We start from the raw sequence: 24,769 nt of genomic DNA, 5'->3' as shown, positions 1-24,769 counted from the left end.
CTAACTGAATTGCATCTCAGGAATGCCCAGCTTTGCCACTGGTGCAATGCCTGACCATTCTGATCATGGTCTAGGATGAATTGGCAGCAAAGAGACTAGTAGTCCAGATAGACCAGCAGAATATTGCGTGCCACTGAATTGCAATTTGTCAACTTGGAGGAAGTGAGGTTGCGTGAAACTCAATTGACGACAAGACATGGGACGATGCAAAACCCAAAAAAACACAGTCACAGCCGCCGGCAATCAACCGCAACTTCGAAGCCATTAAAAAAAAGCCACATTGGGCAAAAGAATCGGTTCTCCCCTTCCAGAATCGAACTAGAGACCTTTCGATGACAATGTAACCATTACAGTCGAACGTGATGAACCAACTACACCAAGGGGAGTAACGGGGCTGAGCCCCGCTTGGTGAATTGGAAGAGGCAGCGCAAAAGCACACTAAGAGCGCTTCCATCCACGGCCCACTCGACCGTCAAGCTGGCGGGGGCCACCCACAACGCCTGTCTTTCGGGGCTCTTCGTATTATATTGTGTTCTGCTTCTTAGTTAAAAGAGTAGCGAAAGCTTTGATACCTCATCACGAAAGTGCTTCATCATTTGGAACTGATGTTTATGCAGAGTGCCACTTACATACAGGTTGTTCTTTGCACCGTCATTGCCATCAAAAATGATTTCGCCCCTGTGGGTTGATTGGGCAATATCAGGTTCAGCTATAGGCAGGTTTTACTTGGGCCAGAAATTGGTGCAGAACCCGGTTAGTTACTTGCACTCTGTCGATACGTAGATGGATCATGTGTGGTGTGGGATGGCTCTGCCTCCAATACACGTCGCATACCTTGTCACTGCATGGGCTTCCATAATGTTTCCTTAAGAAGTAGTTCTCCTTTGATATTGTACTACAAGTGCCTAATCCCCGACAAGACATTCTCTTCTAAGCTGTACTTTTTTGATCTCCCTCGCGCTTCGTCCAATCCTCCCCTGTAGGGCGCACCTCGCATACGCGCCCTACCCAAACCAGCAGACGAAGCTGGTGGCATGATAAACAGAATGATAAAAATGCAGTTTCCCAACGCCGAGCCCCAAAAGAGCAATGCTATGCCTTACCTTCTTCGCTAATGAGCCCGCAGTCTCTTCATCTAGTATAACCCGAACAACAGAAAGTCCAAAGGGGAATAAATCGAAAGAAAAAACGCTCGGCTCATTCCATCGTCTCCTTCATGCGATGCGATCTTGACCAACGCTTATTTGGCGTTGGCTGACTTGTGGGACTCCAAGGCAGCAGCGAGCCCCTTTGCCATGTCTTCGGTCTTGACCTGGACCATCCAGGTCTCGAGGCCAGTGCCATTTTCGTTCGAAGTGGTCAGCTTGACGTACTTCTTCTCCGCCTTATACGTCTCACTGGGCAGGACCGTCCTGTTGAGCACAACGTGGCCACGAGGCTCGGCTCGGAGAAGCATTCGCACGGCGCCGGTGGTCTTGTGCTTGAGAAGACGGAATGGCCCGATGCCCTTCGTGGACCAAGGGCTCTTGTTCTTCGGCTGGTCATCCCCGTCATCCTCCTCAGATCCAGCAGGGACAAACTTCATGACCTTGGCGCGCACCTCATGCGCGACCGTCTCATCCTCCTCGCCGGGACCACCCTCGGTGAGCTTGATCTGCTCGTGAGGCTTGCCATCCGCATCGTCGCCTTCACCATTGGCAGCCGCCTTCTCAGCCTCCGCTGCAGGCTCGGGCGTACCGGTCGCGGGCGTCGTAGCGAGGCTAGAGGCACCTCCGAAGTTGAAGGGTGAGTTGGTCCCGGTAGTTGAAGCACCAGCAGGAGGCTGCAGGCCTCCGAACATGCCGGAAGGCTGCGCAGGCTTGGCACCAAAGAGGTTGCTAGTGGGGGCAGAGTTGGACGCTCCGAACAGAGGCTTCTGGCCGGCAGGGGCGGAAGTTCCAGCACCGTTGGATGCGCCAAATGTGAATGAGGCGGATGCAGATGGAGCCGGAGCGGGGTTGCTTGCGCCGTTGTTCGCACCGAAGGTGAAAGATGAAGAAACGCTTGGAGCAGCAGGGGCTGCAGGCTGCGACGAAGCACCTCCAAATTGGAAAGGAGAGCTGCTCGCCGGAGCAGCAGAAGATGAACCACCGCCACCGAATTGGAAGGGAGTGGATCCGCTGGAGGGCGCAGAAGATCCACCTCCGAAGTTGAAGGATGTAGGCGCAGAGTTGGAGTCACCGTTGGAAGCAAAGGGGTTGTTGAACGATTGACCACCGCCACCGGCGCTGAACGTGAAAGACGAACCGCCTCCAGACCCGAAGCTTGGAGCAGCGTTTCCGTTGGTCTGGGGCTCGGAAGAACCACCGAACAAGTTGGAGGAAGGGGCGCTCTGGGAGGCGCCAAATGTGAAAGAGGAGGTGGAGGGAGCTGGCGCGTTGAATTGCTTCTTCGCCGGAGGGCCATCCTGCTTCATGGGGCTACCACCAAACATGGGTTGATCCGCCTCTGGCTTTTGCGAACCGAAGAGAGGGTTAGGCTCGGCAGGCTTGCTGCCACCGAAGCTGAAGATGGGAGCTGCTGAGGCGGCTGGGGCCGGTTCAGGTGCCTTGGGAGCAGCAGGCTCCTGAGGCTTTGCGCCAAAGAGGCTGGAAGTGCTTGAGGCAGGCGCCTGACCACCGAAGGGAGTGCTGGATTGGAACGGACTGGCGGTTCCAGAGGTACTCGCTCCGAACAGGGGCTTGGCCGGTTCAGCAGCGGGAGTAGATTCCTGGGGCTTGCCGCCGCCGAACAGTGTGGCCGACTGCATGACAGGCTTCTCCTGAGAGCCGAACAAGTTGGAAGCCGGAGCCGCAGGCTTGGCCTCCTCTGCTTTGGGAGCGGAAGCACCGAACGAGAAGGTCGGGGCAGTGGGCTTTGGAGCTTCATCCTTCTTCGGCTCTTCCGTAGTCTTCGGCTGGAAACCGGCAGAAAACCCGGCAAAGGGAGACTTGGCAGGAGGCTTTGAGCTGTTCTCCTTGTCAGACTCCGCATCGTCGGGGGCAGAACGCTTGCTCGACTTGGGCTGCTCCTCGGCCGGCTTGTCCTGCTTCGGCGCGCCGAATAAGTTGGAGGCGGGCGCAGCGGGCTTGGCACCGAAGATGGAGCTCGATGTTCCGTTAGTAGAAGCCCCAAAGAGGCTGCTGCCGGCGGTAGGAGCGGGGCCAGCACCGAACTTGATCGGGCTGTCGGGCTTCCAGGTGGCATCGATGGGGGCCGGCGCGGGCTCCTCGGCTGCGGGCTCAGCAGAGTCCGCGCGGACAGGCTGACCGTCATTTCCCTTGGTAACGCGGTCGAAGAGGCTCTTCGGCGTGGTCTCTCTGGCGTCGGAAGAGGTGCTAGAGGGCCCCGTAGCAGCGCCGCTGGAGAAGAGTGGCTTCTTCGCAGCAAAGAGGCTAGAAGTGGGCTGGGCCAACGGCGTCTCGGCGCCACCACTAGCGGCCACGCTGGGCTCGTAGCTCTGCTGGCCGGCTTCTTGAGTCTCCGCCTCTTCCTCCTCGGAATCGGTCTCACTCTCACCGTCGGCCTCCACACCGCTGTTCTTCGCGGAACTGTTGTCCGAGAGGTAGCCAAAGATGTTTCCGCCTTGAGGCGGCTTGAGACTCTCAAAGACCGACTTTGTGGGTCCACCGTTGGCGCCCTGGGAGGCCCCGGCGAAAGGGTTAGGCTTAGGCTCGGGAGCCTTGGGGGTTGCCTTCGGTGTTGAGGCAGGCCCCTGGTTGTTGGCGATACGCTCGAACATGCTCTTGGTGTTGGAGGAGGGAGTCGAAGTTGACTTTTGCAACTTGGAGGGCTGGTTCTCGTCTGCCTCGTCAGTTACGGTAGCCTTCCTCTTGTTCTTGGGTGCAGGCGTGGCAACGGGCTCTTCCTCCTCTCGGTCAAAGGCACGTCGCTTGTTGTTCTTGTTGGGAGATGCCGTGGACAGTGCCGTGTCCTTGGGGGTAAGTTGCTCCTCGGCCTTGCGCTTGGAGCGAGTAGTCTGCCTGGACGGGCTGGCATCGGCGGCGGCGTCCTCCTCAGGCTCAGGCAAATTGTGAGCGGCTCTCCACTTCTTCAGAACCTCATCCGAGGGCTTGACGTTCTTGAACTCGTACAGGCCATATCGGAGCATGATCAGGCTCCGGCTCTTCTCAAACTCCTTTGCGAAGTTCATGATGTTGAGCTTCCAGTCCTTCTTGGCAAAAATCTCGTTGGCCGCATATTTGAGACGACGAAGATCCAGAACGCAAAAGAGTTGGCGTCGCTGCAAGTCGTCATATTCGGCAGGAACCAGATGACTGAGGTACTGATCCGCGTACACGGTGCCCTTTGCCTCGAGCTCGGGGGGGATATCTCGCGCAAGAGCCTCGCCGGTGAGCTCGGGAGGAGGAGAGGGAATGCGCATGTGGAACAGCTCGGCGGAGTTCGACTTGGAAGCGAAGCCTCGAGGGGTGGCCTGGGCAATGTTCTCGCGATAAACCTTCTGTGAAGCCGGAGTGGCGCCGGGCGCGAAAACCTTCTTCATGGCGCTCGCAGGCAGGCTGGGAGCGAAAGGGGCAGCGGCCGGGCTCGCGGTAATGGAGGACGAACGGAAGAGGTTTGAAGCAGTAGAGATGGTGCTTGTGTTGAGGTTGCTGGATGGCAAGGGATCGCGGTTCAAGACCTTCTGGGAAGGCGCAGTCTGAGGAGTGCCGAGTCGCTTGTTCGGGTTCAGAGGCGAAGCTTGGTAGCTACGGTTTGCGAACTTGAGCGACGGGCGGGCCCGCGGGGTGCTATTTCTGTGGTCCATAATGATGAACAGTGACGGGGGATTCGGTGGGAGGATTATAATTAGTTGTTGGTGATGAGGAAGACGCCGGTCGGGTTGGCGTCGTTGAGAGAGTCGCGTCTTGGTTCACGCAGGATGCGCCAACAAAGCGACGAGAGCGAAATGGAAAGCTGGCGCGACGACGAGAAGCGACGTCGAATGGAGGGTATGAGGTTGGGAAAAGAAGCCGAAATGCAATGAGAGATTCGACGGCAACGGGAGACAATGACGCAGCGATCAGAAAGCTGACCCTGGATGGCGCATCGAAGACGGCCTTGATGTCTGGCTGAAGAGACGACGGAAGATTTTGGCGGTGTTTTTTGGTGTGGCACGTCCGAATGACGGGTGATGGGACGGGGCCAGCAGCAGCAGTAAAAAAAGCAGGCCACAGGGGGTGCAAGTACAACCGGGAAGGGACGTGGTTCCACTTTTCTGCCGTCACCAACCTCAGTGTTAAGGCAACCGCTTCTCAATTGGCTGCGATTGGTGAGACAGGCACCGGACGCGACTGGTTGATTTTGGGCGCTTCGATTTTTTTTCCTACGGCGACTCTGCGACTGCCCAAAGCTTTCCCCAGCCAAATGGAAGGTCCCCGTCCGTTGCTGAGGACAGGGCTCCGGGTTGCCTAGGGCAAGTACGTACCGACTAGGGTCACGTTCTACCAGCCAGTCAGAGTCCAGTCGCGTCTCATCTGCCCACCCATTGTCCAGTGTGCAGCGTTCCGATCCATTAGGTAAGGAAAAGTACGTACACTTTTCGCCAGCAACAGCTCCGGAGGGTCAGTTGGTCCGCGCTTCCTCTTCCAGCTCCAGCTCCTGGTCGTGTCCTCCTGGCCGTGTCGTGTGCTTAGTCAACACCTCCTTTGATGATTCCAGAGCTGCAGTGCAACACACTCGCAAGTCAGCTGCACTCCTGCTCTGTTGCATGTGCCTCGACAAAGTCGGAGCCATACTGGTGAATGCGACTGCACCACTGAAACCAGGGGTAACGCGCCGCGGCCGCTTTCGCGAGTCCTGCCTCTCCGACTCGATTCCCCTGAGCTCCCCGCCAGGCCTCCATGGAATTACATTTGGCGTCCAGGTCAAAAGGCCTTCTTCCATCATGTCATTTGGTAGTGGATGTCTGTCCCGTTTGAAGGAGTCGGCAGCCGGCGTATCCAAGTCGGCGTCGTCGATTCTCCGGACGATGTGGTGCCTGAGTCGGACCGGTAATAATCGGGAATTCTTTCAACCCGTCCCCTTCCCCGTCCCCAAAGCCGGTACCAACGGAAGCACGTGTCAGTCGACGTGCACTCGCCGTGCTCGACGGATACCGGCTGGACATAGGGGACCGCATTCCTGGGATTGGGTTCTCCAGGGTTTCGGTAGGCAGCTTTTCAATTACGCAGCTAACATCGGAGGCTAAATATTCCAAAGTTTCCGAGAGCTTGTCTGGATTGAAAGATTTCTCATAATCTCATTTCCTACGAGCACCTACTATGGCGCATATCCAGATCTAGCTCCAATCTCCTAGTCCAACATGTAGGTTATGGTACAGGGTATTACCGACAACACACGACATCCCCATTGTGATTCTTTACAACTTGGCCTTGGACTGGGCCTTCTTCAGGATGGGCTCCATCCTCGTGGCCTTCATGACATCGCCCTTAATCTTGAGCTTGCCAGACATGAACAGCTTCTGGGCGTTCGCCTTGCCCTGGACCAGGTTGCCAAAGTCGGAGTCGGACAGAGACAAAGTGACTAGAACGGGCGTGTTAGTGACGACCGGGATAGAATAAACGGCCTGGAGACATACCGGTAGGCTTCTCGCCAACACCCTTTCCAACGGCGCCCTTATCCTTAAGGTCGATGTGCCAGCTGTCGGTCTCGCCGGCAGAGTTCTTGAGCGTGAAGGCAAAGATGGCCTTGCCCTGGCTGACGGCCTCCTTGCGGTCGGCCTCGCTCGAGCTCAGCGCATCGTTAATGGCGTCGAAGGCGGCGGAAGAGGGGAACTTGTCTGTGAAGAAGATCGCGGTCAGCAACAGCAACGAGGAGAGTTCTTTGTTCGAGATCGCATACCGTTAGCGAGACCCATTTTGGACGTATATGAATAGTAGATACTTGAGAGTTTGTTTGAATTGATTGAAAGTAGCAGTGCGAGATATGTTGGCAGATCGCGAAAGATTACCGAAACGCGGGGGATGACCGGATAGTTTAAATACTGAAAGATGGTAACGGTAAGCCGTGCGTCGGAGGTTGGGGGAGCGCTGCGGACGGAGGAGGAATAGTTGCCAGAGATGACGCTCAGTGTCGCATGTGAACCTCGGCGATTTAGCACGGCGTCATGTGCGCGCGCGCCGCCGCCCCCAGAAAGGTCCCCACAATTTAGCAAAGCATCCAGCAGCAGCACCCCAGCAGCCATGGAACAGTGACGATCAATGGGGCCGACAAGTGCAGCACTCATTCCAGGTTCACTCCACCTGGATCCGGCTTGGGCCGCCACGCGCTGCGCCGTACATACGGACCGTACAGAATGCCTTACTTGCTGGTGTGGCATTCGACAGCGGGCTCAGGGACTGGATGGCGGCCATGCCGAGCACAGGCAGGACCAGTGAGCATGCGCTGCTGCCAGAAACGCGGCGCAACCGTCAACTTGCAGCGTTGCAAGGCACCTGCTCCGTACACATCTACCTCCCCTTTCTGGATTCTGGAAAGCTTCTCCGGATTTCGGTAACGAATCGGAGGCAGGAGTAGCAAGGAAAAGAGGACCCATTCTGCACAGGCAACCGCAGCAGTCCTCCGCAATTGCTTCATTCTCCAGTTCCCATGACTCCATTTCCGAACCTGGAGAAGCCACCTCTTGGTGCTGGTACGGATAACGAAAATGCATTGAGGTCATGGATCTGGACCCTCCCCATCACATCCTTTCAAGCCACAGAGAATGCCTTCCAGGCCCTTCGTAGACGTCCGCCTCCAAGCTAAGTTGTTTCGCAAACACCGAGGCATCAAAGAAACACGAGGCAACGAACACACTACCCAATCCGTTTTTGACAAGTCGACGCACATCCAGAGACAACACTGCCCTGCTGTTCAAGCTATCCTGCTCCGAAACAGACTTCCGACGGCGGCCAATCGAACGACTCACTTCCCACGTGCGCCCGATTCATGCTTTCGCGCATGTTTACGCCACGATCTTGATCGCCATGTATTTTGATCGATGCCTGCCAAACATCCAACCACGCAGCAGATCTCGGCTTCCAATTCCAACATGAAATTTGACAGCAGCCGAGGGGAGGGGAAAGTGAGGCTAGGTGGAGGGATATCCAGACTTGCAAAACCCAATTGGGAAGCTGCGACGAGAACGAGTCCGAGTGCGGTACTGCATCACAAACACTCAAGACAAAGACAACAAAGGGACCTCGGCAGAAGCATCAAAGAAATCTTGACCTTGACATGAGTTCACTGACGTTCCATTCTGACAGTTCGTCCGACTCCAACTTTGGGACTCTACAACCACAACCGACCGACCTGGCACGGCCACTACCCTCTGGTTTCCTGCGCCCCCAAGACATGCAACCCCTGTCTGAAGTTCAGGACGAGCGTCTGCCTCGACTGCAGATCCGTTGTGACGACGCACAGCCAGCCGCGGCTCCTCAAGCGCCAGTATCTCGAAGGTACGCAGCAAGCACGCCGCCCCAAGACCCAGGGTTGTCGCTAGCTACGACCTGCCAGACCTCACCGCCAGTCTTGTCGTACAAGAGGTTCGTGCTGCTCTTGGAGCTCAACCCGAACCAGTACGTCTGCTTGGCCCCATCTGCAAAGGCCTGGTTCGTCATGCAGTTGCCTCCTGTGTTTTCACATTGCGCATTCTGCCACTGGTTATCGTTCATCTTGTTGAAAAACACCCACAGTGCCGAACCATGGATGACCACCTTCGAACTCCCCGTCATGTAATGACCCCACGCCCGGAAACATCGGTCGTTGTTGGCCTGTCCTTGAGCCGCACAGTTGCTAAAGTCCGGATCGCCATAGGCCGATTTGACGCTGTTCATTTGGGTTAGCACCCGTGCCGGTCTCAGACGAAACACCAAACGGGACGACTGGGGGTTGGGGAACTTACGACCATGGAGACGGCGCGCGCTGAGGCGTTCCCTCGCCCTGCCAATAAGGTGCCTCGGTTTGCTGGAGGCTGATGTACACGTTCTGGGCGTTGTGGAGGTTGTATTGATACAAGACACAATGCTCGAAACTGGTTCCCACCAGCCACGTGGGTTTGGTGCTCTCAATGAGTGCGCCTCTGCCGACGGCGATGTTCTGCGCCGCACCACCGTCCAAGGAGTGGTCTGCCACCCAGCCCCAGACATTCTCCAGGTACGCAGAAGCCGTGGAGGTCACATGCATCAGGGCAAAGGCGGCCTTGCAGGAGGCGGGGTCGGAGCCACCACAGTTGGTGTTGGCGAGCGAGTGCTTGGTGCCGCCAACGCGAAAGACGCTACTCCAGATACCAACGTCCCCAGGCCTTGATCCAGCCATATTAATCTGAACCAAAGTGGCGCCCTGGAGTACATCGGCCGCCTCGACGGTAATATCGCTGATTTGCGCAATGCCAACCTCTCCCGAGTTGCCAACCTTGAGGATGGGCTGAGGGTCGTCAGAGTTCCAGAAACGCGAGCCGTTGCCGTTGAATATGCTCAGCGTCTCGCCGACCAGTCTCGTTCCGGGAGGGACGTAGATCGTCTGCTGGGTGAGGTAAATGCCCTGTGGGACAAAGATGATCTTGCAGTTCCTGTACTTCTGGAGGATCGCGTTGATATTGGGTCCATCATCATGAGAGTTGTCGCCGTAAACTGGCAGCGAGGGGTCACCCTTCAAACTGATGAACTGATCCAGGGCATACTTCTCATACTGAGGCAGCGGCGCGGTGAAGTACTTTTCACCGGACAAGAGAGCACTCGGTCTGTCGATCGGGTATGTGGTGCCCTTTTGTAAGTTGTTCGAATTAACGTACCCCATGACCCAAGTCTGACCAGCCGGAACAGAACCCGAACGGAGCGTTGAGCCGTCATCGCTAGACTTGACAGCCGCGGCGCCGGTGACCTGGAAGTTGTCGATGATGAGCGAGTTCTCGCCATAGCCAGTGCTCTTTTGGTTCACACCTGCGTTGCAGGCCTGAACGCTCGAGTCGACCAGCGAGACGGTGCCGGCTGTCGCCTGGCCCATGTCGATGCCAAAATTGCAGTTCATGAAAGTCGACCCTCGAACAACGGCCACGAAGATGCTGCTGACCGAGATGCCAACGTTGCAGCCATTGAAGCTCAGGTTTTTGAACTGGTACTGCTGACCGTTCACCCTGATACCGATGGCGCCTCCCTCGAATTGCTGCCGTCTTGTCAGCAGAATTTCAATGATAGAATCCGAGTGGGCAGACACTCACACTGTCGCTGATCAGGATGCCAGAACCGCCGGCGTTCATGGTGATGCCAATGTGGCTCGAGTAGTTTGGCATGCGGATCTTCACGTTGGTAAGAGAGCAGCCCTGCGAAACTGACCAGTCCAGCCCGACGGCTTGAACGCCCGTCCTGATCTCGTTTGTGTCGATGACGATGTTGCGAACAGCCATGTAGAAGTTTTTCGTCGCCGATCCGTCGCCTTGATGAGAGTCGTAGCCGTTGATGACGGGCGATGTACCCAGCGCCGAGTCGGCGATGAGCGTTGGCGGGTTGACTGCGTCGCCGATGAGGTACGTCGTGACGAGCATCTGGATCGATTTCTTGATACGGTACTTTCCCGGTGGGATATACACGTACGCCGGACGAGTTGTCACGGTGTTTCCAGTACGGCTCCAAGCTGTATTTGGTCAGTATATCCCAGGGCAGGTGAGAGCAGTGAGCAGACACACCTTCAATAGCCCAATTGAAAGCATCAGAAGAATCTTGGACGCCGGTATTGTCGGCACCATACTGCACTACCGTCCGGTAGTATTGAAACGTCGGGTCCGTACTTGTCGGTGCTGTGCCGTTGTGGCCGATGGCCGCGCGCCACCACGTTTGCGGGCTTGTCTCCACGGGCCCGGAGCAGCTCTGCCGGGTCTCGAGACTGCCGGGCGCGTGCGGGTGAGCGGCGACGGCCCCGATCCCAAGGATCGCAAGGAATGGAGGAAGCAGCTTCATGGCGTGTCCCAATCTTCGTTCAAAAGAAGGAAATGAAGACTGACTCGCTGGAGGCCTTGCGACTCTAGATCTTTACACATTTTTTGAGCGGATCTCGACAGCTATTTATAAGTCCTATCATGAAGCAAACCCTTCATTTCCGCTCATCGTCATTACCCAAGTGCTTCGTACATATATGGCTGGTCTAGCCAGCTGCGAAACCTAGCTAGCCTTAGCACCATTTCATACCCCCTGTTCCGAATATTGGCATTTCCTGCATGTGTCTGAATAATCGCCATCCCGCTTCGACATATGACCCAGGGGACCAGTGGTAAGGCGTGCAGATCGCGGCCCGTGGCTCCACAACCAAAGGCTTGGATCTCTTTGAAAGCTGATGTGAGATTTGTAAAATTGCACCCTTTCTCACTTTTCGTGTTACCAGGCGCGTCCGTCCCCGTGTCTAGCTCGCTGCGATAGCCAATTTGCGCGTGGAGTTATTGGGGAAGTTCGCGGGCATCGGCCGTGAGACATTTCTTATTTGCGAGATACGAGACCGCGTCGCGTGGGTTTAGGCAGACGGCAAACCGGGGTGCTTAGCTGCGGATGCGGGGACTTGGCTTGCCTTAGGGTGCTTAGCTTCTTGGCGTCGGTTGATCCGCACCTCCCTAGTTCGGCAAGGGCTCGGATTCAATAAAGGCTATTTTGATTGAATGGGGTGTGGGTGTGAGTGCGAGTGAGAGTATTCTGTTTTTCTTTTCTTGTCATCATCGTGGGAACTCGGGGATGGGTGGGTTCTGATATGGCGTTGGAGATCTGAAAATGCGGGCTTGGGTGCCGGGCAGGGGTTGTGTTCACCGGGGTTGAAAGCGGTCAAGCCTTGATTTCTGATATCCAACTCTGAGATGGATGGGTGCTTGCGGGTATGTTTGGACCTATCGTGATGAGCAAACATCATTCAAGGGTTACAATATTGGTTTATGAATGTGTTGAAGGGTGGTCAGTTGACGTTTTTCAATGGCGATAAGCACTTCGCGCCAAGAGGCAAAAACGTCCACACATTCGCGTAATTGAAATTTTGCCATGTCTTGGGATCACACGGGGAGCGGGTGTTTTGAAGAATCATAGCTCGTATGAGGTGAGATAGAGGTTCTGTTGTCTTGTCACACAGAAATTGGCTGGCTTACGTCAATTAGGATGCAGATTAATATCTTGGGGAAAGAAAGTATGAAAATGTGAATCCTCACCACCGCGCCTCGCAAGCTTCCTCTGAGGTCATGTAATTATTGGTCCGTCGATTACGCAAGGAAAGAAAAGAATCATCGAGAGTTTGACCAAGGAAAGCTTTGCGGTTCTGTAATCCCGACCGAGGATGCGCCGTCCCGGCTGCTGGCCGAATATTGACGGCCCCACTTCGGCGTCCTTGGATCCTCCAACCCTCCGTATTCCCGGCCATCTTCGTTATTCGGGACGTTTTTGTACCCGGTGCTAGTCAATGGTATTCCGTCCGTGGATTCTTGAGATGGTCCTAGGGCTGACTGATCCTGGCCTTTTTTGACTACCTCGTAATGGTTGTCTATTCGGTTCCCGACTCCTCGTTTGACACCGACTTCAACGATTAGCATGGTTCAAAGTCGACGACCTGTGTGTAAAGGGGACTTACATGTGTTGAGATAAAGGTACTTGAACACTACTGGGGCCCACAGCAGAACCGCGACGATCTGCCCAAAGGTCCACTTGTCCTTCTTGCGCAGCGTGCCTCCGACTTTGTGAAGGATGATGTATGTCGTCCCGAACAAAAGATACGCCAAAAAGAAATTCATGAAAAACCAGAAAAGACTCCAAAATATCGATGCGGTCTTGAACATCCATTTCAAAACTCGAGATTTTTCTCGCCAGGATTCCACTCGTTGGGCCACCCAGTCGTGCAGACGACGGATTCGTGCGATCTGGTCGAAAGACATGAAGCTTATGCCAACCAACACTGTGGTGAAGTAGAACGTCGAGTACCCTGCCATCGCATCTGTTTGGAACCCTTCACTACTATAGGTCCCGGACCGACAAGTTTCGAGTATACTCGCCGTACTTTTACCGCACCCGGGAAGCTCCTTGAAGCCAGGGTACTCAGTCTCAGTACCAAGTTGCGTAATCGTAAGGCAGAAAACGCACACTATCAACGTTAGTAAATAGGTATACCACCAGTGCATTTTTCTCCTTTGCAGTTCTCCTTGAACAAGAAGAACAACCAGGGTGTTTCCTGCTTGGAAAAGTTTAGCTGCTCTCCAATCGATTCGAACAGCACCTAACGAATCGTTGAAAACCATCATAGACACGGATGCCAACTGCACAGCTAAAGTGAAGAAGACCTGGGCTTCTTGAAACTCGACGAGAGACGAGAAAAGTGCCACGGAGAATCGAGAAGCTCGCAACCTTTCCATCCAGGCCTCGGTACGTCCTTCACGAGAGGCTCCTTGCCTATGGCCCCCTTTCTTCAAGCGGCGCACAGCTTTTGCTATTTTCACAGCGAAGGAATATTTTGGGCGTTGAGGTATCAAGGTGGAAAACAGCATGAACCAAGCTCCCAAGACAATCTGCATGATGTAGGCCATCGTGATCTAAAAGTTCCGTTACGAATGAGGGCCATCTGCGAAGGAAGTTGAACTTACACCTGGGCCTGAGATATCCGGCTCTGGCTCTCGCGTGACCTGGGCGCAAAGAGATTCCAACGGGGATAGAATCTTGGATAAATCTTCGACTTTACTGAAACTCTCTGGTAGGTCCTTGATATCCTCTCCGCAGGGGCCAAATTGATCCTCCAACAATCTACCATGTTCGGTTGTGGGACCTTGACAAGATGACCGCGTACATTCGAGAATCTGCCGGATAACTCCAAATCCATCGAATGAGTCTAGGTCTCCAAATTCCAGACTTTGGTTCGCCTTTTGGATGTTTCCCGGGTCAGTCTTATAGCCGCCTTCTTGCACTAGAATTGCAGATACTGCGATTGCAGCGCAGTCATATACTCTGCTTGGAGGATAGAAAAGTGAATCCTTGCAGTGTTTGGCGTAGTTGTATTGCGTGGTATCGGAGTAATAGTAGTAATCGGAAGACGTTTGATTCGCAATTTTTATTGTCAAAGACTGAGAATCATCGTTGGGTAATGTGTCTTTTAGCGCCTCTGGCCAGGTGAAGCCAGACGTCGCGTTGACCAAGGCATAACGGTCGCTCACAAGCTCTATGGCGAGGGTGTGATTTGCAGACATTGGACAAGCAAAGACACTGTTTGGCCGATGAAGAAGAAGGAGGTGAAGGACGAAAAGGAGAAGGAAGAGAAGGAGAGACAGCGAGAGTGGAAATTATCTTCGTCTTGACAGGAGCCGACAAGGCTGTCTGTCATGTTTTTTAATGTGCCATCAAAAATAGAACACCTGCCCTCGCACTCGCAGCCTGATGCTGACCACCATCATTCTGCGAGACCACCATATTTTCGCATGCAACTCAGTCAGTTTCAATTTAAATCTCTTTATACGGCAAATCAAAAGCAAACCTATGATCCAATGATCTTTTCGAGATATTTCAGCCAATTCTCGCCAAGAACTTTGTTCATTTTCCCCTCGCTCCAGCCTTTCCTTGCCATTGCCACAGCCAACTCCGCCCGATCAGCCAACGGACCCAGAGGTTTGACAACTTTTTGGCTTCCCCAAGGAGTCAGCCTTCTCGCATATCCCTTGTCCTTGTTGCACCACTCCAGAAATTCGCTCGGCCTCGCGTGCCCTTCGCTTGAGTCTGACCCAATGCCCACCAGATCCTCCCCAATCAGGCCGATAACATAGTCGAGCACATCGACATAATCGTCAATTGTGCTGTCGTTGCCCTTGGGCATGTGTGGCCCGAACTGTGACAACCCGACGAAGCCACCCTTGCTGCCAATGAGTTTGATCAAATGGTCTGACTTGTTTCGCGGGTGATCAACCAGCCCCCCAGGCAGAATGTGGGAGAAACACGGCGGCTTGCCATCGGGTGCGTACGCGATAACGTCCTCCGACGTCTGCGGTCCGACGTGAGAAAGGTCGCACACGATCCCAAGCTGAGCCATCTCGTCAATGACCTCGCGTCCGAACCCTGTCAGCCCGCTGTCCCGGGCCTCAGTGTAGCCACAGCCTGAGTAGTTTTGGGTGTTGTACGTGAGCTGCATCTTGCGTACTCCGAGGTCCCTGAAGACTCGCAGGTAGTCGAGCTGGTCCTCGATGCCGGAGGTGTTCTGCCATGAGAGCAGCACAGCGGTCTTGCCAGCTTCCTTGGCAGCGCGGATGTTGGCAACAGTGTGCGCTTGCACGATCAAGTCAGAGTGTTCTTCGAACCAGCGCTTCCACTGTACGACATTGGCGAGACTACCGCGGAGGCCTTCCCAGAGGCCGCAGGTACAAGAAACGCCTGTGATGCCTCCTTTGTGCCAGGACTCGAAAATGTCGCGACCCCAGTTTGCGATGTTGAGGCCATCAAAGTGAATGGCTGAGGCATAGATTGCCCGGGCTTCCGATTCCGTCACCATGGTGTTTAACTTGTTGACGAGGACCAAAGAATGGTGTCAGATTTCAGTATTTCCCTGTCGGCTAGATTCAAATGGAGTGAAGTAGGAGGTGAAGCTATGATATTCAGGCGAGGCCTCAATCTTGAATCAACGTTCGAAATCCCAAGAGTGAGTAGCAGCCATCATAGAGATCCCACCGGCGCTCTACCGGGACCTAGTACAGAGATACGGCATACTAACAGCCTGTCGGGGAACGTCCGGTAAGAATTCCCAGGAGCGGCAATCGGCCCACAAACGGCATGGGTTTCAACGGATCCTTCGATAACGCAATTGCGATGCCGAATTGAACCATCAGCATTCGAATTCTTCTCATGTTTCCCCCCATTGGATCATTATTTCTGTGCATTGAAGCCGATTCGGTGGTTGCCTCCGACCACTGTACAAGGTATCTTCAAGCCAAAGGCCGACCACCCATATCGCTATCGGGATAAAGACGTGAATGTTCGGCGTCGGCCCGAAGATAATCACCATGAAATTTCTTGGAAGGAAGCTTGATTCTCATCGGGTATTGTTATCCCACGTGGGATTTGTGCTCTTGCCACCTTAAACCCGAGCTTGCTCCATATCAGCCTGTCGCATTCATGCGACAGGTTATCAGAATCGGAGCTCCAATTGGATACATCGACAGTCGAAATCGTCTTATTAATTCTCGATGCGACCGTCAAAGAGAGTAGTTGTCGGGGCTTCTCCGACTGTGGCGGTTGACGCCATCACTGGCTGGCTATTGCAAGAGAATTCAGCCCGCTAACCAATGGCTCACGTCAAGAGCATACTCTTAAGACTGTCACCGATGTCGATTTCCTGATCAAGAACCACGATATTCGTTGGTCTGTTGCTTTCACTCATACCTGGGTCGAGGAACGCGATCACGACAACATGGATCAAACGTCAACCACTGACGGCAAGGATGTCGTTTCCGTCACCATCGAGCCCGGCCAACGCCAGTCAAAACTGTCTCTGCGAAAAAGAATTGCAGGAATTGTGTGGGATAGTCTCGACAAAACACCGGAAGAAAGAGGTTTCATTGCCAAGATCGACTGGTGGATTTTGTCGTATTGTTGTGTTGCATATTTCGTCAAGTGTGAGTCCTTTCATTCACGTGGGTTAACCCAGATGTGATGGGTCGCTAACAAATTTCCAGATATTGACCAGACGAACGTCAGGTGCGAATCTCGTGGCTAACCATCACCTCTTATAACAGCTTGACTAACACTATTCACGCAGCAATGCATACGTTTCTGGCATGAAAGAAGACTTGCAGCTTACCGGCAATGATCTGAACTATCTTACAACTTTCTTCAACATCGGCTACATCATCGGCCAGCTGCCCTCCCAGTTGATTCTGACACGCATCCGCCCATCGATATGGCTTCCGTCACTGGAGCTTATCTGGAGCTTTGTCGTCATGGGCATGGCCGGTGCGAAAAACTTGCAAACTCTTTGCGCCCTGAGATTCATCACGGGCCTAATGGAAGCATCGGCTTATCCTGGAATCATGACTCTCCTCGGCAACTGGTACACGCCACAAGAACTTGGGAAGAGAGCCTGTATCTTCCAGGCTTCATCTGCTGTAGCGCAGATGTTCTCCGGGTATCTCCAGGCTGGTCTCCTTGCTGGTATGGACTACCGCAAGGGAGTTAGAGCCTGGCAATGGCTTTTCATCTTTGACGGTATGAAGGTTGTCTTTTCCAGTCACCTCAGCAATAGCTAATATTAATTCCAGGTATCATCGGCATACCAGTCTGTCTCTACGGCTATTGGGCTATCCCAGATCAACCGACGTCGTCCCGAGCCCGGTGGCTCAAGCCTGACGATCGCAGAATGGCCATCGGGCGCATGGAAGCTTGCGGCCGGGAACCCATCCGCAAACTCACCTGGCGCACCATCAAAGACATCGCCAAGGGCTGGCCTTTCTGGCTCTTCAGTGCCATCTTCATAGCACATGTCCTTGGTATCCGCATCTATGCCTACTTCAACGTGTGGCTGAAATCCACAGGCCTGTTCACGCCGGAAGAAATCAATCTGATCCCCACGGCGGGCTATGGAGCACAGGTCTTCTTTACGTTGTCCTATGCGTGGGCGAGTGACGCGATTGGTCTTCGTTGGCCTCTTGTCATAGTTGCTTGTACAGTCTCCATCATTGGTACGATAATCTTGAGCGTATATCCCGAGGATAACATACCAGCTATGATGGCCGCATGGATTCTCACCTTCCTCGAGACCGGAGCCGGGGCTCTTATCATTACTTGGGTCAACGAGGTGTGTTCTCATTCTGCAGAGCACCGCGCCGTTATTATTGGCGTCGTGGAAACGGCTGCTTTCACTTTTCAGGCGTGGGTTCCACTTTTGGTGTACAACACAGGTGATGCACCCAAGTTCCCCATTGGATACGAGATGGCCACGATGTTCTTTGCGTTGGAGATTGTCCTGACTTTGGTCATTCTTTGGTGCTCGAAGAAATGGCCCGTTCGGAAGATTGAGGTAGTTGACGACGAGTGAGGCTCCAAGATTCCACATAGAAAACAATCCTGTCCTTCGGCTAGATGTGTTTGGCCCGTTAGCATGGTCAATTGAATAAAACGTTCCTCGTAAAACACATTTCGCTGGGAGCCAGTGAGGTCGAATCTCCATACCGAGGGTGAAATCACTTCAAGTTTATGATCTTAGATGAAATCGTTCAGTCGCTGTGATCTCAGAACACTCAAACTTTGTTTCCATTGTTCCAGCCCATTGACCAGGCCAAGACAATGTTTGGCAACCAGTCAGATCAGACTGTTGTCGCTCGATTATCATGTACAATCAGAACATGGACAATTCTGTGAGTCATAGTCACAAATGAGTCATCCCGGCTTCGCTGAAAACCGGACTAAGCCTGGATTAACCGGACACGACGCCCCGGCGCCGAAAGGCCCCGCCTGCCGCACCTTCCACCAGCTCGCCGGATCGGGGCTCCGGAATGGGACCCGTTGGTGGATATCAGCGCACTGACCATTCCAACCCCGCGTTGCCCCTGACCGTCGTCAACCGCCTAATTCCATCGCAATCCGCCGGCAACACACCACCAACGCCAACCACTTGTCCTCCATATCGCAGCACCGGACCCGACCGGACGGAAACACCACGGATCCCTGTCTATCTCCCGGGCGTCAGCATCCACATTTTTCTCGGCGTTCGAGTTGCCAACAAAGGCTCATCCAACGGACTTCGATAAAGAGTCACCAGGCGCGCAACCGTTGAGCACCTGACCCGATCTCACCTCTCTCAACAACCCCGCATCCAACGGCCAACATGTCTCTTAGCAACGAAGATTGGGAGGAGATCCGTCAGGAGATTCCGTCGACCTCGGAACCTTTCCTGGCACAATACATTAACGGCCGCGAGGCGCTTATCGCCCAGGAGCAGAAGTCTCGCTCAGATGCCTCCTTCCGCGCCAACTCCTCGCCGATTGTGAAGCGCGCGGCTGCCATCGTTGCTCGCATCCGTGAGGAGGAGAAGAAGACGACATGGAACGCTCAGGCTGAGGAAGACCTTGCGACCAGCCAGGGTCTGGCTCCTTTCCCGGGCATGATGTTCACTCTGGCGAAGCAACGTCTCGAGACCACAAGACTGTGGCGTATCGTGCAAAAGATGCCCAAGGGCTCGCTCCTTCACGCTCACCTGGACGCCATGGTTGACTTTGATTTCCTATTTGAGGTCTTGTTGAATGAGCCAGGAATGCACTTTGCAGCGAATGAGCCTCTATCGAACGAAAAGGCGTTGGCAACTTCGGGCGTTCACTTCAGATTCAGAAACAAGGAGACCAGCTCAAGGGCAATCTGGGACAAGGACTACCTTCCTGGCGAGTTCCGACTGTTGACCACGGCGGCGGATGAATTTCCGGATGGTGGAAGGCCAGGGTTCTTGAAATGGCTGAAGGGACGCTGCACTATCTCCTTGACGGATAGCGTGGAGCAGCATCATGGCATTGACGCGATCTGGCGCAAGTTTGCCGATTGTTTCACGGTGACCAACACCATCATCCACTACGAGCCCATTCTGAGAGCGTTCCTGAGAAGACTGATGTCATCACTGCTGGCTGACGGCGTTTACTGGGTTGAAGTCAGGTAAGAGCACATTTCCAACTCCACGAGGGTGCATATTCTAACGTTGCTAGATTCACTTGGCCCCTGAACTACTGCCGTACTAGCCAAGAGGAGCCCGAGAAGGACTACAACCACATGTTCCAGGTCATTGACGAAGAAGTTAAACGCTTCAAGTCAGAGAACGCCGCCTTCTGGGGTCTGCGCACCATCTGGACAACCCTTCGTATCCTTCCTACTCGCGAAATCGTCGAGAGCATGGACAACTGCATCACCACCAAGATGGCTTGGCCTCACCTTATCGCAGGCTACGATCTCGTCGGCCAGGAGGATCTGGGACGACCCCTCCGCGACCTGCTCCCCGAACTCTTCTGGTTCCGCAAGCAGTGCGCTCAGGAAGGCGTCAACCTTCCCTTCTTCTTCCACGCCGGTGAGACGCTCGGCGACGGCGACGCGACGGATCAGAATCTTTTCGATGCCGTGCTACTCGGCACGCGCCGTATCGGCCACGGCTTCTCGCTGTACAAGCACCCGCTGCTCATTGACATGGTCAAGGATAAGCGCATCCTTGTAGAAAGTTGCCCGATCAGCAACGAGGTCCTTCGTCTCTGTGGCTCCATCATGTCGCACCCGCTCCCAGCGCTCTTGGCCCGTGGCGTACCTTGCGCGCTGTGCAACGACGACCCGGCAATGCTGGGTCAAGACACGGAGGGTATGTCTCACGACTACTGGCAGGCGCTGCAGGGTTGGGAGAATGTCGGGCTTGAGGGCCTCGGCTCGCTGGCGGAGAACAGCGTGCGGTGGTCCGCGTTCGAGGATGAGACACCGGCAGAGTGGACCGCTGGTGTCAAGGAGGCAAGCCTTGGTTCTGGTGTCAAGGCTGAGCGGCTTAAGCAGTGGTCGACTGAGTGGGAGAAATTCTGTCTCTGGATCGTTGAGGAGTTCGGTGAAGAGTCCGACAAGGCGTAAAAGATGGGGGGCCGGGTACTTCAACCGTCATGACAAGAGTGATCATTCAACAGGGAAATTAAAGGGGCGGGCGGACTAGAGGAGCGTCAATTGAGGCGAAAGGCAACGGAATTTAGCATGTCTACAACGGAGTTCAACAGTAACGGAGCTACATCTACTGGCTGGTCATGTTGGTTTACGACTTCAACACCGCGGATACAGGGGCATTCAACGCGGCTCTGGAAATTGGGGGTATAAAAGAATGAAGACAACACAACATACAATATAGTAAGGCTACACCGTACGATAGGCGTCCAGCTGCCTTGATGGGTGTCAAATTTCCCACCGTGTAAATCAAGATGTGAAAGATGGTATGACGTTGAGATACGATGTTCAATCCCTTGGACATGTTCGATCATCACCAATCGCATGCGGAAGCTCCGAGCAAAGGGCCCTGCAGCGTGCGCGCGCACGCCAAAGGTTCCTCCTCATGCCGTCACCCGGAGCGACGGCCCATCTACCGCTTTTGGGTATCCGTACATGTGCCAGGGTTCAGCAGCAGGTGTGAAATTGGCCGACATCAGTATAATTGACCAATGGGAGTTTGTTACCAGCTCGTCGGAGCGAGGGGAAATGTCAGCAAATGTAACCCCTTTTGGGAGGCGCAGCACGGGGGATGGGTGGGTTTCCTGGGACTTGGGACCATGTGCGTCAACGCACCTGCGCTAATTCATGTATTCGGAGCCGTTTCAGGGGACCTGGTTGCTGCCTTTCGAATGGTTCGCCTGGTAAGGCTGATCGGTGAAGTTTGCAGCTAAACCGGCTGAAGTTCGAAGGATTCGTAGGCTTTCAGAGTACCGATTTGGGGTGGCTTCCTCCGGAGATCGGTACTTCAGCTCTTCATGAGGCCTCCTTAGATTACTGCGGGCCTTGAGAAGAGGTTCAAAATGTTCATAGGAAAATAAGATGCAATAACAGCTTATACGATTGACGAGCTATGAAAGTTACTGCAATACAGAGTCTTGGGACTCAGTTGGTGCTCGTGGCACGACTTGCAGCAAACGTGTGGTCTAAGTCGAGAGGCAGGGCTTTGCCTAGAAGGGATTCCATGGGAGCACATACATGATGCATAATGCATGTGCTTCGCAGTCTTGTAATTGTCAAATGAGAGTGGGTCAAAAATAGGATGCGTACCATCACACCCAGAGACGATGGAGAAGGTGGGTGGGAGAAAAGCAACCGTCACGTTCATACATGCATCAAAGACCAGATGCATGTTCCCATCCTGGTCAACCAGAGCCCCATTGCGACTCCAGCCAAACTCTGAAGCTGACGGGTTCGATTTCGACAGCCTCGTTGAGATTTGTTTGGCGGAAATCGTACCGACCATCAGCGGTGGCGATGAGTCTCTGGATGTTCCACCACTGATCCCAATTTTGCCTTCGTTCGTAACTCGAGAGGTCACTTTGCAGTTTGGAGTATCGGCGGGTCCTAAGAGAGAAGGCAACTGTATGGAATTTAGTGAAATGAAGCTCATGAATTTGCGCTTCATATTAAGGGGCGGAACGATACTCACCTCCTCGGACATTGCTGCATTTAGCAAAGATGTCCCGAACAGACATTCTGTCTCCACGCATCCTGAATTCCCTCGGCCAGGTGCCTGGACCCAGCTCGATTGCAGCAGCAACGAACCGAGCAACGTCAGCGACTGAGGTCATGGATACCTGAACTGGCCGTCCTGAGCCGTTTGTCTCGATTATGTCGGCGGTTGCGTTACCAACGTCGACAAGATAGCTGCCCTGACCCTGTATATGCTGGTGAGCTCCCATTCCGTACTCTGCCAAACCGCCTGGCGCAAAGCGCTCGTATAGAATTCCGCAAGAGAATACGGTGTAATCCATCTTGCGAGACTTGGAGTTGGCATAGTGTTTCAGAAGCTCAAGAGCTTCGTTGGAGCCATAGTCTAGCGGATGGTCAGATGTTGACGGTCGGTGAGAAATGCAGCCTTCGAATTCGGCGGGGACAAATAGTCGGACGCGGGAATGGCGGGCAGCCTTGATGAGGTTGATCTGCTCCTGCCCGCGGATGGTGGATATGACGAGGTCGATTCCCATGAGGGCGAATCTTAAGTTCTCTTCATCGTCATAGTCAACGACGGCTACTTGACACTCGTAACGTTGTTCAAACTCTGGTTTTGGCTGGGAAGATATGAGCTACTGTATAAAAGAGAGGGAACGTTGGTTTTACCTCTCTCGAGAGAACGACCAGCGCATTTGCTGTCAGAGCGATGTTGTGAGCGAGGATAGCAGCGAAACCACCGCCTCCTGCGATTGCAATTCTCATCATAGCTGCGGCAGTATGTGTTCGTTGGGAGATGATCCTGAGGAACGTTAGAGGAGATGTGCTTTGGAGGTTATAAGGATTCCGGGTTATATGTTCGCCGCTCAAGGGGCTATTAGCGGCGGCTTGTAGAGACGACTTGCCTTGTGTACGCCATTGCTGTAACGTCGTGGCCGTGAAGTCGAATCAGAATGTCGATATGTAGTCCACACCACCTGAGAACAAAGGCAGTGACTCAAGCCGCTATCTGAATGCTACTGGTTACTGTGCTACAAGGCAACGAGACGGAAAAGCCTATCGGCTCGAGTCGAGGTCCAATATAGAGTCTACGAGCCCAAACACAATCTTGAAAACGGAAGACTCCGGTGTACGATGGCGACGAGTCGAATGTTCAAGTCATGTAACTATACTCTCAAGACATCCAGAGCGGCTTCAGAGTAGTTTTTGAAGAAGAAGTGGGGTCCTAAACTTCGTCGTGGTGTAGATCGAGTGGTCGCTGATGAGGTAGTGAACGCGTCGCGCACCGGAGGTGTCCTGCTCATATGAGCCATGAGGCAGAACGACGTTTTCTTAATATCATGTACCTGCCCTGATACTGGTAGTCGTAAACTGTACTTGTTACCGGGGCTGATTTTAAGACCTGGTCGAGAAGGAGCAGCAAGGATGCCTGGCCCTGAGAAGCGGCTGCAGGTGCACACCCATACGGACAAGAACCGACGTCCCAACTCCTAGGTCGCGGCACAGTTCTTCTCACCACACAGAGGGAGTGTAAGTCATCTGAAACAATTCATCTGATAGCCACAATTATGTCGTCTGTAACGTTTCCCGAAGTCGCGTCGTCCACCCGTCGTCATCGAGGGGTACGCCATGAGTCAACCCTGGCGTGAACACGCGATCAACGTCCGGCGAGACTAGGCCGTGGCGCCTGTAATTGTAGAATGATAAGACCAAACAGATTTCGAGTTGAGACATGCGGGAGGGCGAGAGGGGCGTGGGACAAGTTGGGGACACACTGAAGGGCGGCTGGGGCTGGCTCAGGTCGAGCATGTGCGCGAGAGACACTGGTCATTGAATTTTGAGTTCGTACTCACGGCAGATGACTGAGTTGACTACATGGCAACGACAATATCTCAGTGGACAGCAAATAGGCAGGTCGAGGGTGGTGTGGTGGGATAGTCCTTTAGCCCGGAGTCCGGCATCGAATGAGAACAGAAAGTGGGTGGTCTACGGCCAGACAGGTCCACCTCACCGAGGCTCAACCGGATGAAAGATACCAAGACAATTACAGGCAGGAGCCTTTGAGTTCTCGGAAATGTAACGGTGCTGAGCATGCCGCTGCGGCAGACGATTGGAAGGTATCGACGTTGGATCGAGGGAGAGTCGTGACGAAGTGTACAACGCGTTGCGCCAGCCTGCCATTGGCGCAATGCTGACCGGGGGAACAGGCTTCTGTGTGTATACACAGCCACGGGACTGGATGCCTAACTTTGCAGCAATTGGATCAGAGAAATCGTTCTCTGGCAAGCCAAACTCAAGACGGGTACTGTTGCAGTAACCGTTGTACAATGGAGATAGTCCGGTTGGGGGCCTTTTCGGTACGTACTTCAGCCCTACGCATAATTACTTTGTGAATGCATACGTAGAGGAGGGATTGTGCACAAACCAAAACATCCCCGTCTGTGCGTCAAAGGACTTGCCCCCCTGCACTGCACTACGGGAACTCACTCGCATCTCACCCAATCCCCATTCCTTCATCATCCTTCCCGCTAAACCAGGTCCAGCCTCCGACAGCAGAAGACTAACTTCGCCTCCATCCATCTCATCACAGCCTCCAGGCACTCCTTTGACTCCATCATTCAGCGCGCCGAGAGAGGGATCCCAAC

General features: G+C 54.0%; 8 protein-coding genes across 8 annotated transcripts; 2 read left to right on the top strand and 6 right to left on the bottom strand.

Moving 5' to 3' along the window:
- Window positions 1-1,240: 1,240 nt before the first annotated feature.
- Window positions 1,241-4,786, bottom strand: NUP152 (Nucleoporin NUP152; the record flags this gene model as incomplete). Its single annotated transcript, XM_037328584.1, has 1 exon — window positions 1,241-4,786. The coding sequence occupies one exon, from the start codon at window positions 4,784-4,786 to the stop codon at window positions 1,241-1,243; it is 3,546 nt and encodes a 1,181-aa protein (XP_037173284.1).
- A 1,593-nt stretch (window positions 4,787-6,379) lies between these two features.
- SCP2-0 (Fatty acid-binding protein) lies at window positions 6,380-6,877 on the bottom strand (the record flags this gene model as incomplete). The annotated part of the gene is made up of 3 exons (XM_037328583.1): window positions 6,380-6,543; window positions 6,599-6,799; window positions 6,862-6,877. 3 exons carry the CDS (start codon window positions 6,875-6,877, stop codon window positions 6,380-6,382), a joined length of 381 nt encoding a protein of 126 aa, XP_037172841.1.
- Window positions 6,878-8,435: 1,558 nt separating this feature from the next.
- EXG1-1 (Glucan 1,3-beta-glucosidase) lies at window positions 8,436-10,952 on the bottom strand (the record flags this gene model as incomplete). Its single annotated transcript, XM_037328582.1, has 4 exons — window positions 8,436-8,826; window positions 8,903-10,161; window positions 10,217-10,629; window positions 10,682-10,952. 4 exons carry the CDS (start codon window positions 10,950-10,952, stop codon window positions 8,436-8,438), a joined length of 2,334 nt encoding a protein of 777 aa, XP_037172842.1.
- Window positions 10,953-12,556: 1,604 nt separating this feature from the next.
- Window positions 12,557-13,366, bottom strand: CGCA056_v013337 (uncharacterized protein; the record flags this gene model as incomplete). The annotated part of the gene is made up of 1 exon (XM_037328581.1): window positions 12,557-13,366. One exon carries the CDS (start codon window positions 13,364-13,366, stop codon window positions 12,557-12,559), a length of 810 nt encoding a protein of 269 aa, XP_037172837.1.
- Window positions 13,367-14,475: 1,109 nt separating this feature from the next.
- CGCA056_v013336 (putative dipeptidase) lies at window positions 14,476-15,480 on the bottom strand (the record flags this gene model as incomplete). Its single annotated transcript, XM_037328580.1, has 1 exon — window positions 14,476-15,480. One exon carries the CDS (start codon window positions 15,478-15,480, stop codon window positions 14,476-14,478), a length of 1,005 nt encoding a protein of 334 aa, XP_037173085.1.
- A 915-nt stretch (window positions 15,481-16,395) lies between these two features.
- liz1-4 (Pantothenate transporter liz1) lies at window positions 16,396-18,018 on the top strand (the record flags this gene model as incomplete). The annotated part of the gene is made up of 4 exons (XM_037328579.1): window positions 16,396-16,600; window positions 16,661-16,682; window positions 16,744-17,189; window positions 17,243-18,018. The coding sequence occupies 4 exons, from the start codon at window positions 16,396-16,398 to the stop codon at window positions 18,016-18,018; spliced, it is 1,449 nt and encodes a 482-aa protein (XP_037172835.1).
- Window positions 18,019-18,807: 789 nt separating this feature from the next.
- ada2a (Adenosine deaminase 2-A) lies at window positions 18,808-20,567 on the top strand (the record flags this gene model as incomplete). Its single annotated transcript, XM_037328578.1, has 2 exons — window positions 18,808-19,622; window positions 19,673-20,567. The coding sequence occupies 2 exons, from the start codon at window positions 18,808-18,810 to the stop codon at window positions 20,565-20,567; spliced, it is 1,710 nt and encodes a 569-aa protein (XP_037172836.1).
- A 1,268-nt stretch (window positions 20,568-21,835) lies between these two features.
- swnR-1 (Oxidoreductase swnR) lies at window positions 21,836-23,043 on the bottom strand (the record flags this gene model as incomplete). Its single annotated transcript, XM_037328577.1, has 4 exons — window positions 21,836-22,053; window positions 22,123-22,744; window positions 22,794-22,926; window positions 23,039-23,043. 4 exons carry the CDS (start codon window positions 23,041-23,043, stop codon window positions 21,836-21,838), a joined length of 978 nt encoding a protein of 325 aa, XP_037172839.1.
- Between the last annotated feature and the right edge of the window lie 1,726 nt (window positions 23,044-24,769).

This window comes from Colletotrichum aenigma (genome assembly GCF_013390185.1).
Source record: "Colletotrichum aenigma strain Cg56 chromosome Unknown KSG_Cg56_contig09, whole genome shotgun sequence".
Lineage (NCBI taxonomy): Eukaryota > Fungi > Ascomycota > Sordariomycetes > Glomerellales > Glomerellaceae > Colletotrichum > Colletotrichum aenigma.
The sequence above is the reverse complement of the archived record's forward strand: the minus strand, read 5'-3'. Positions and strand labels throughout refer to the sequence as shown.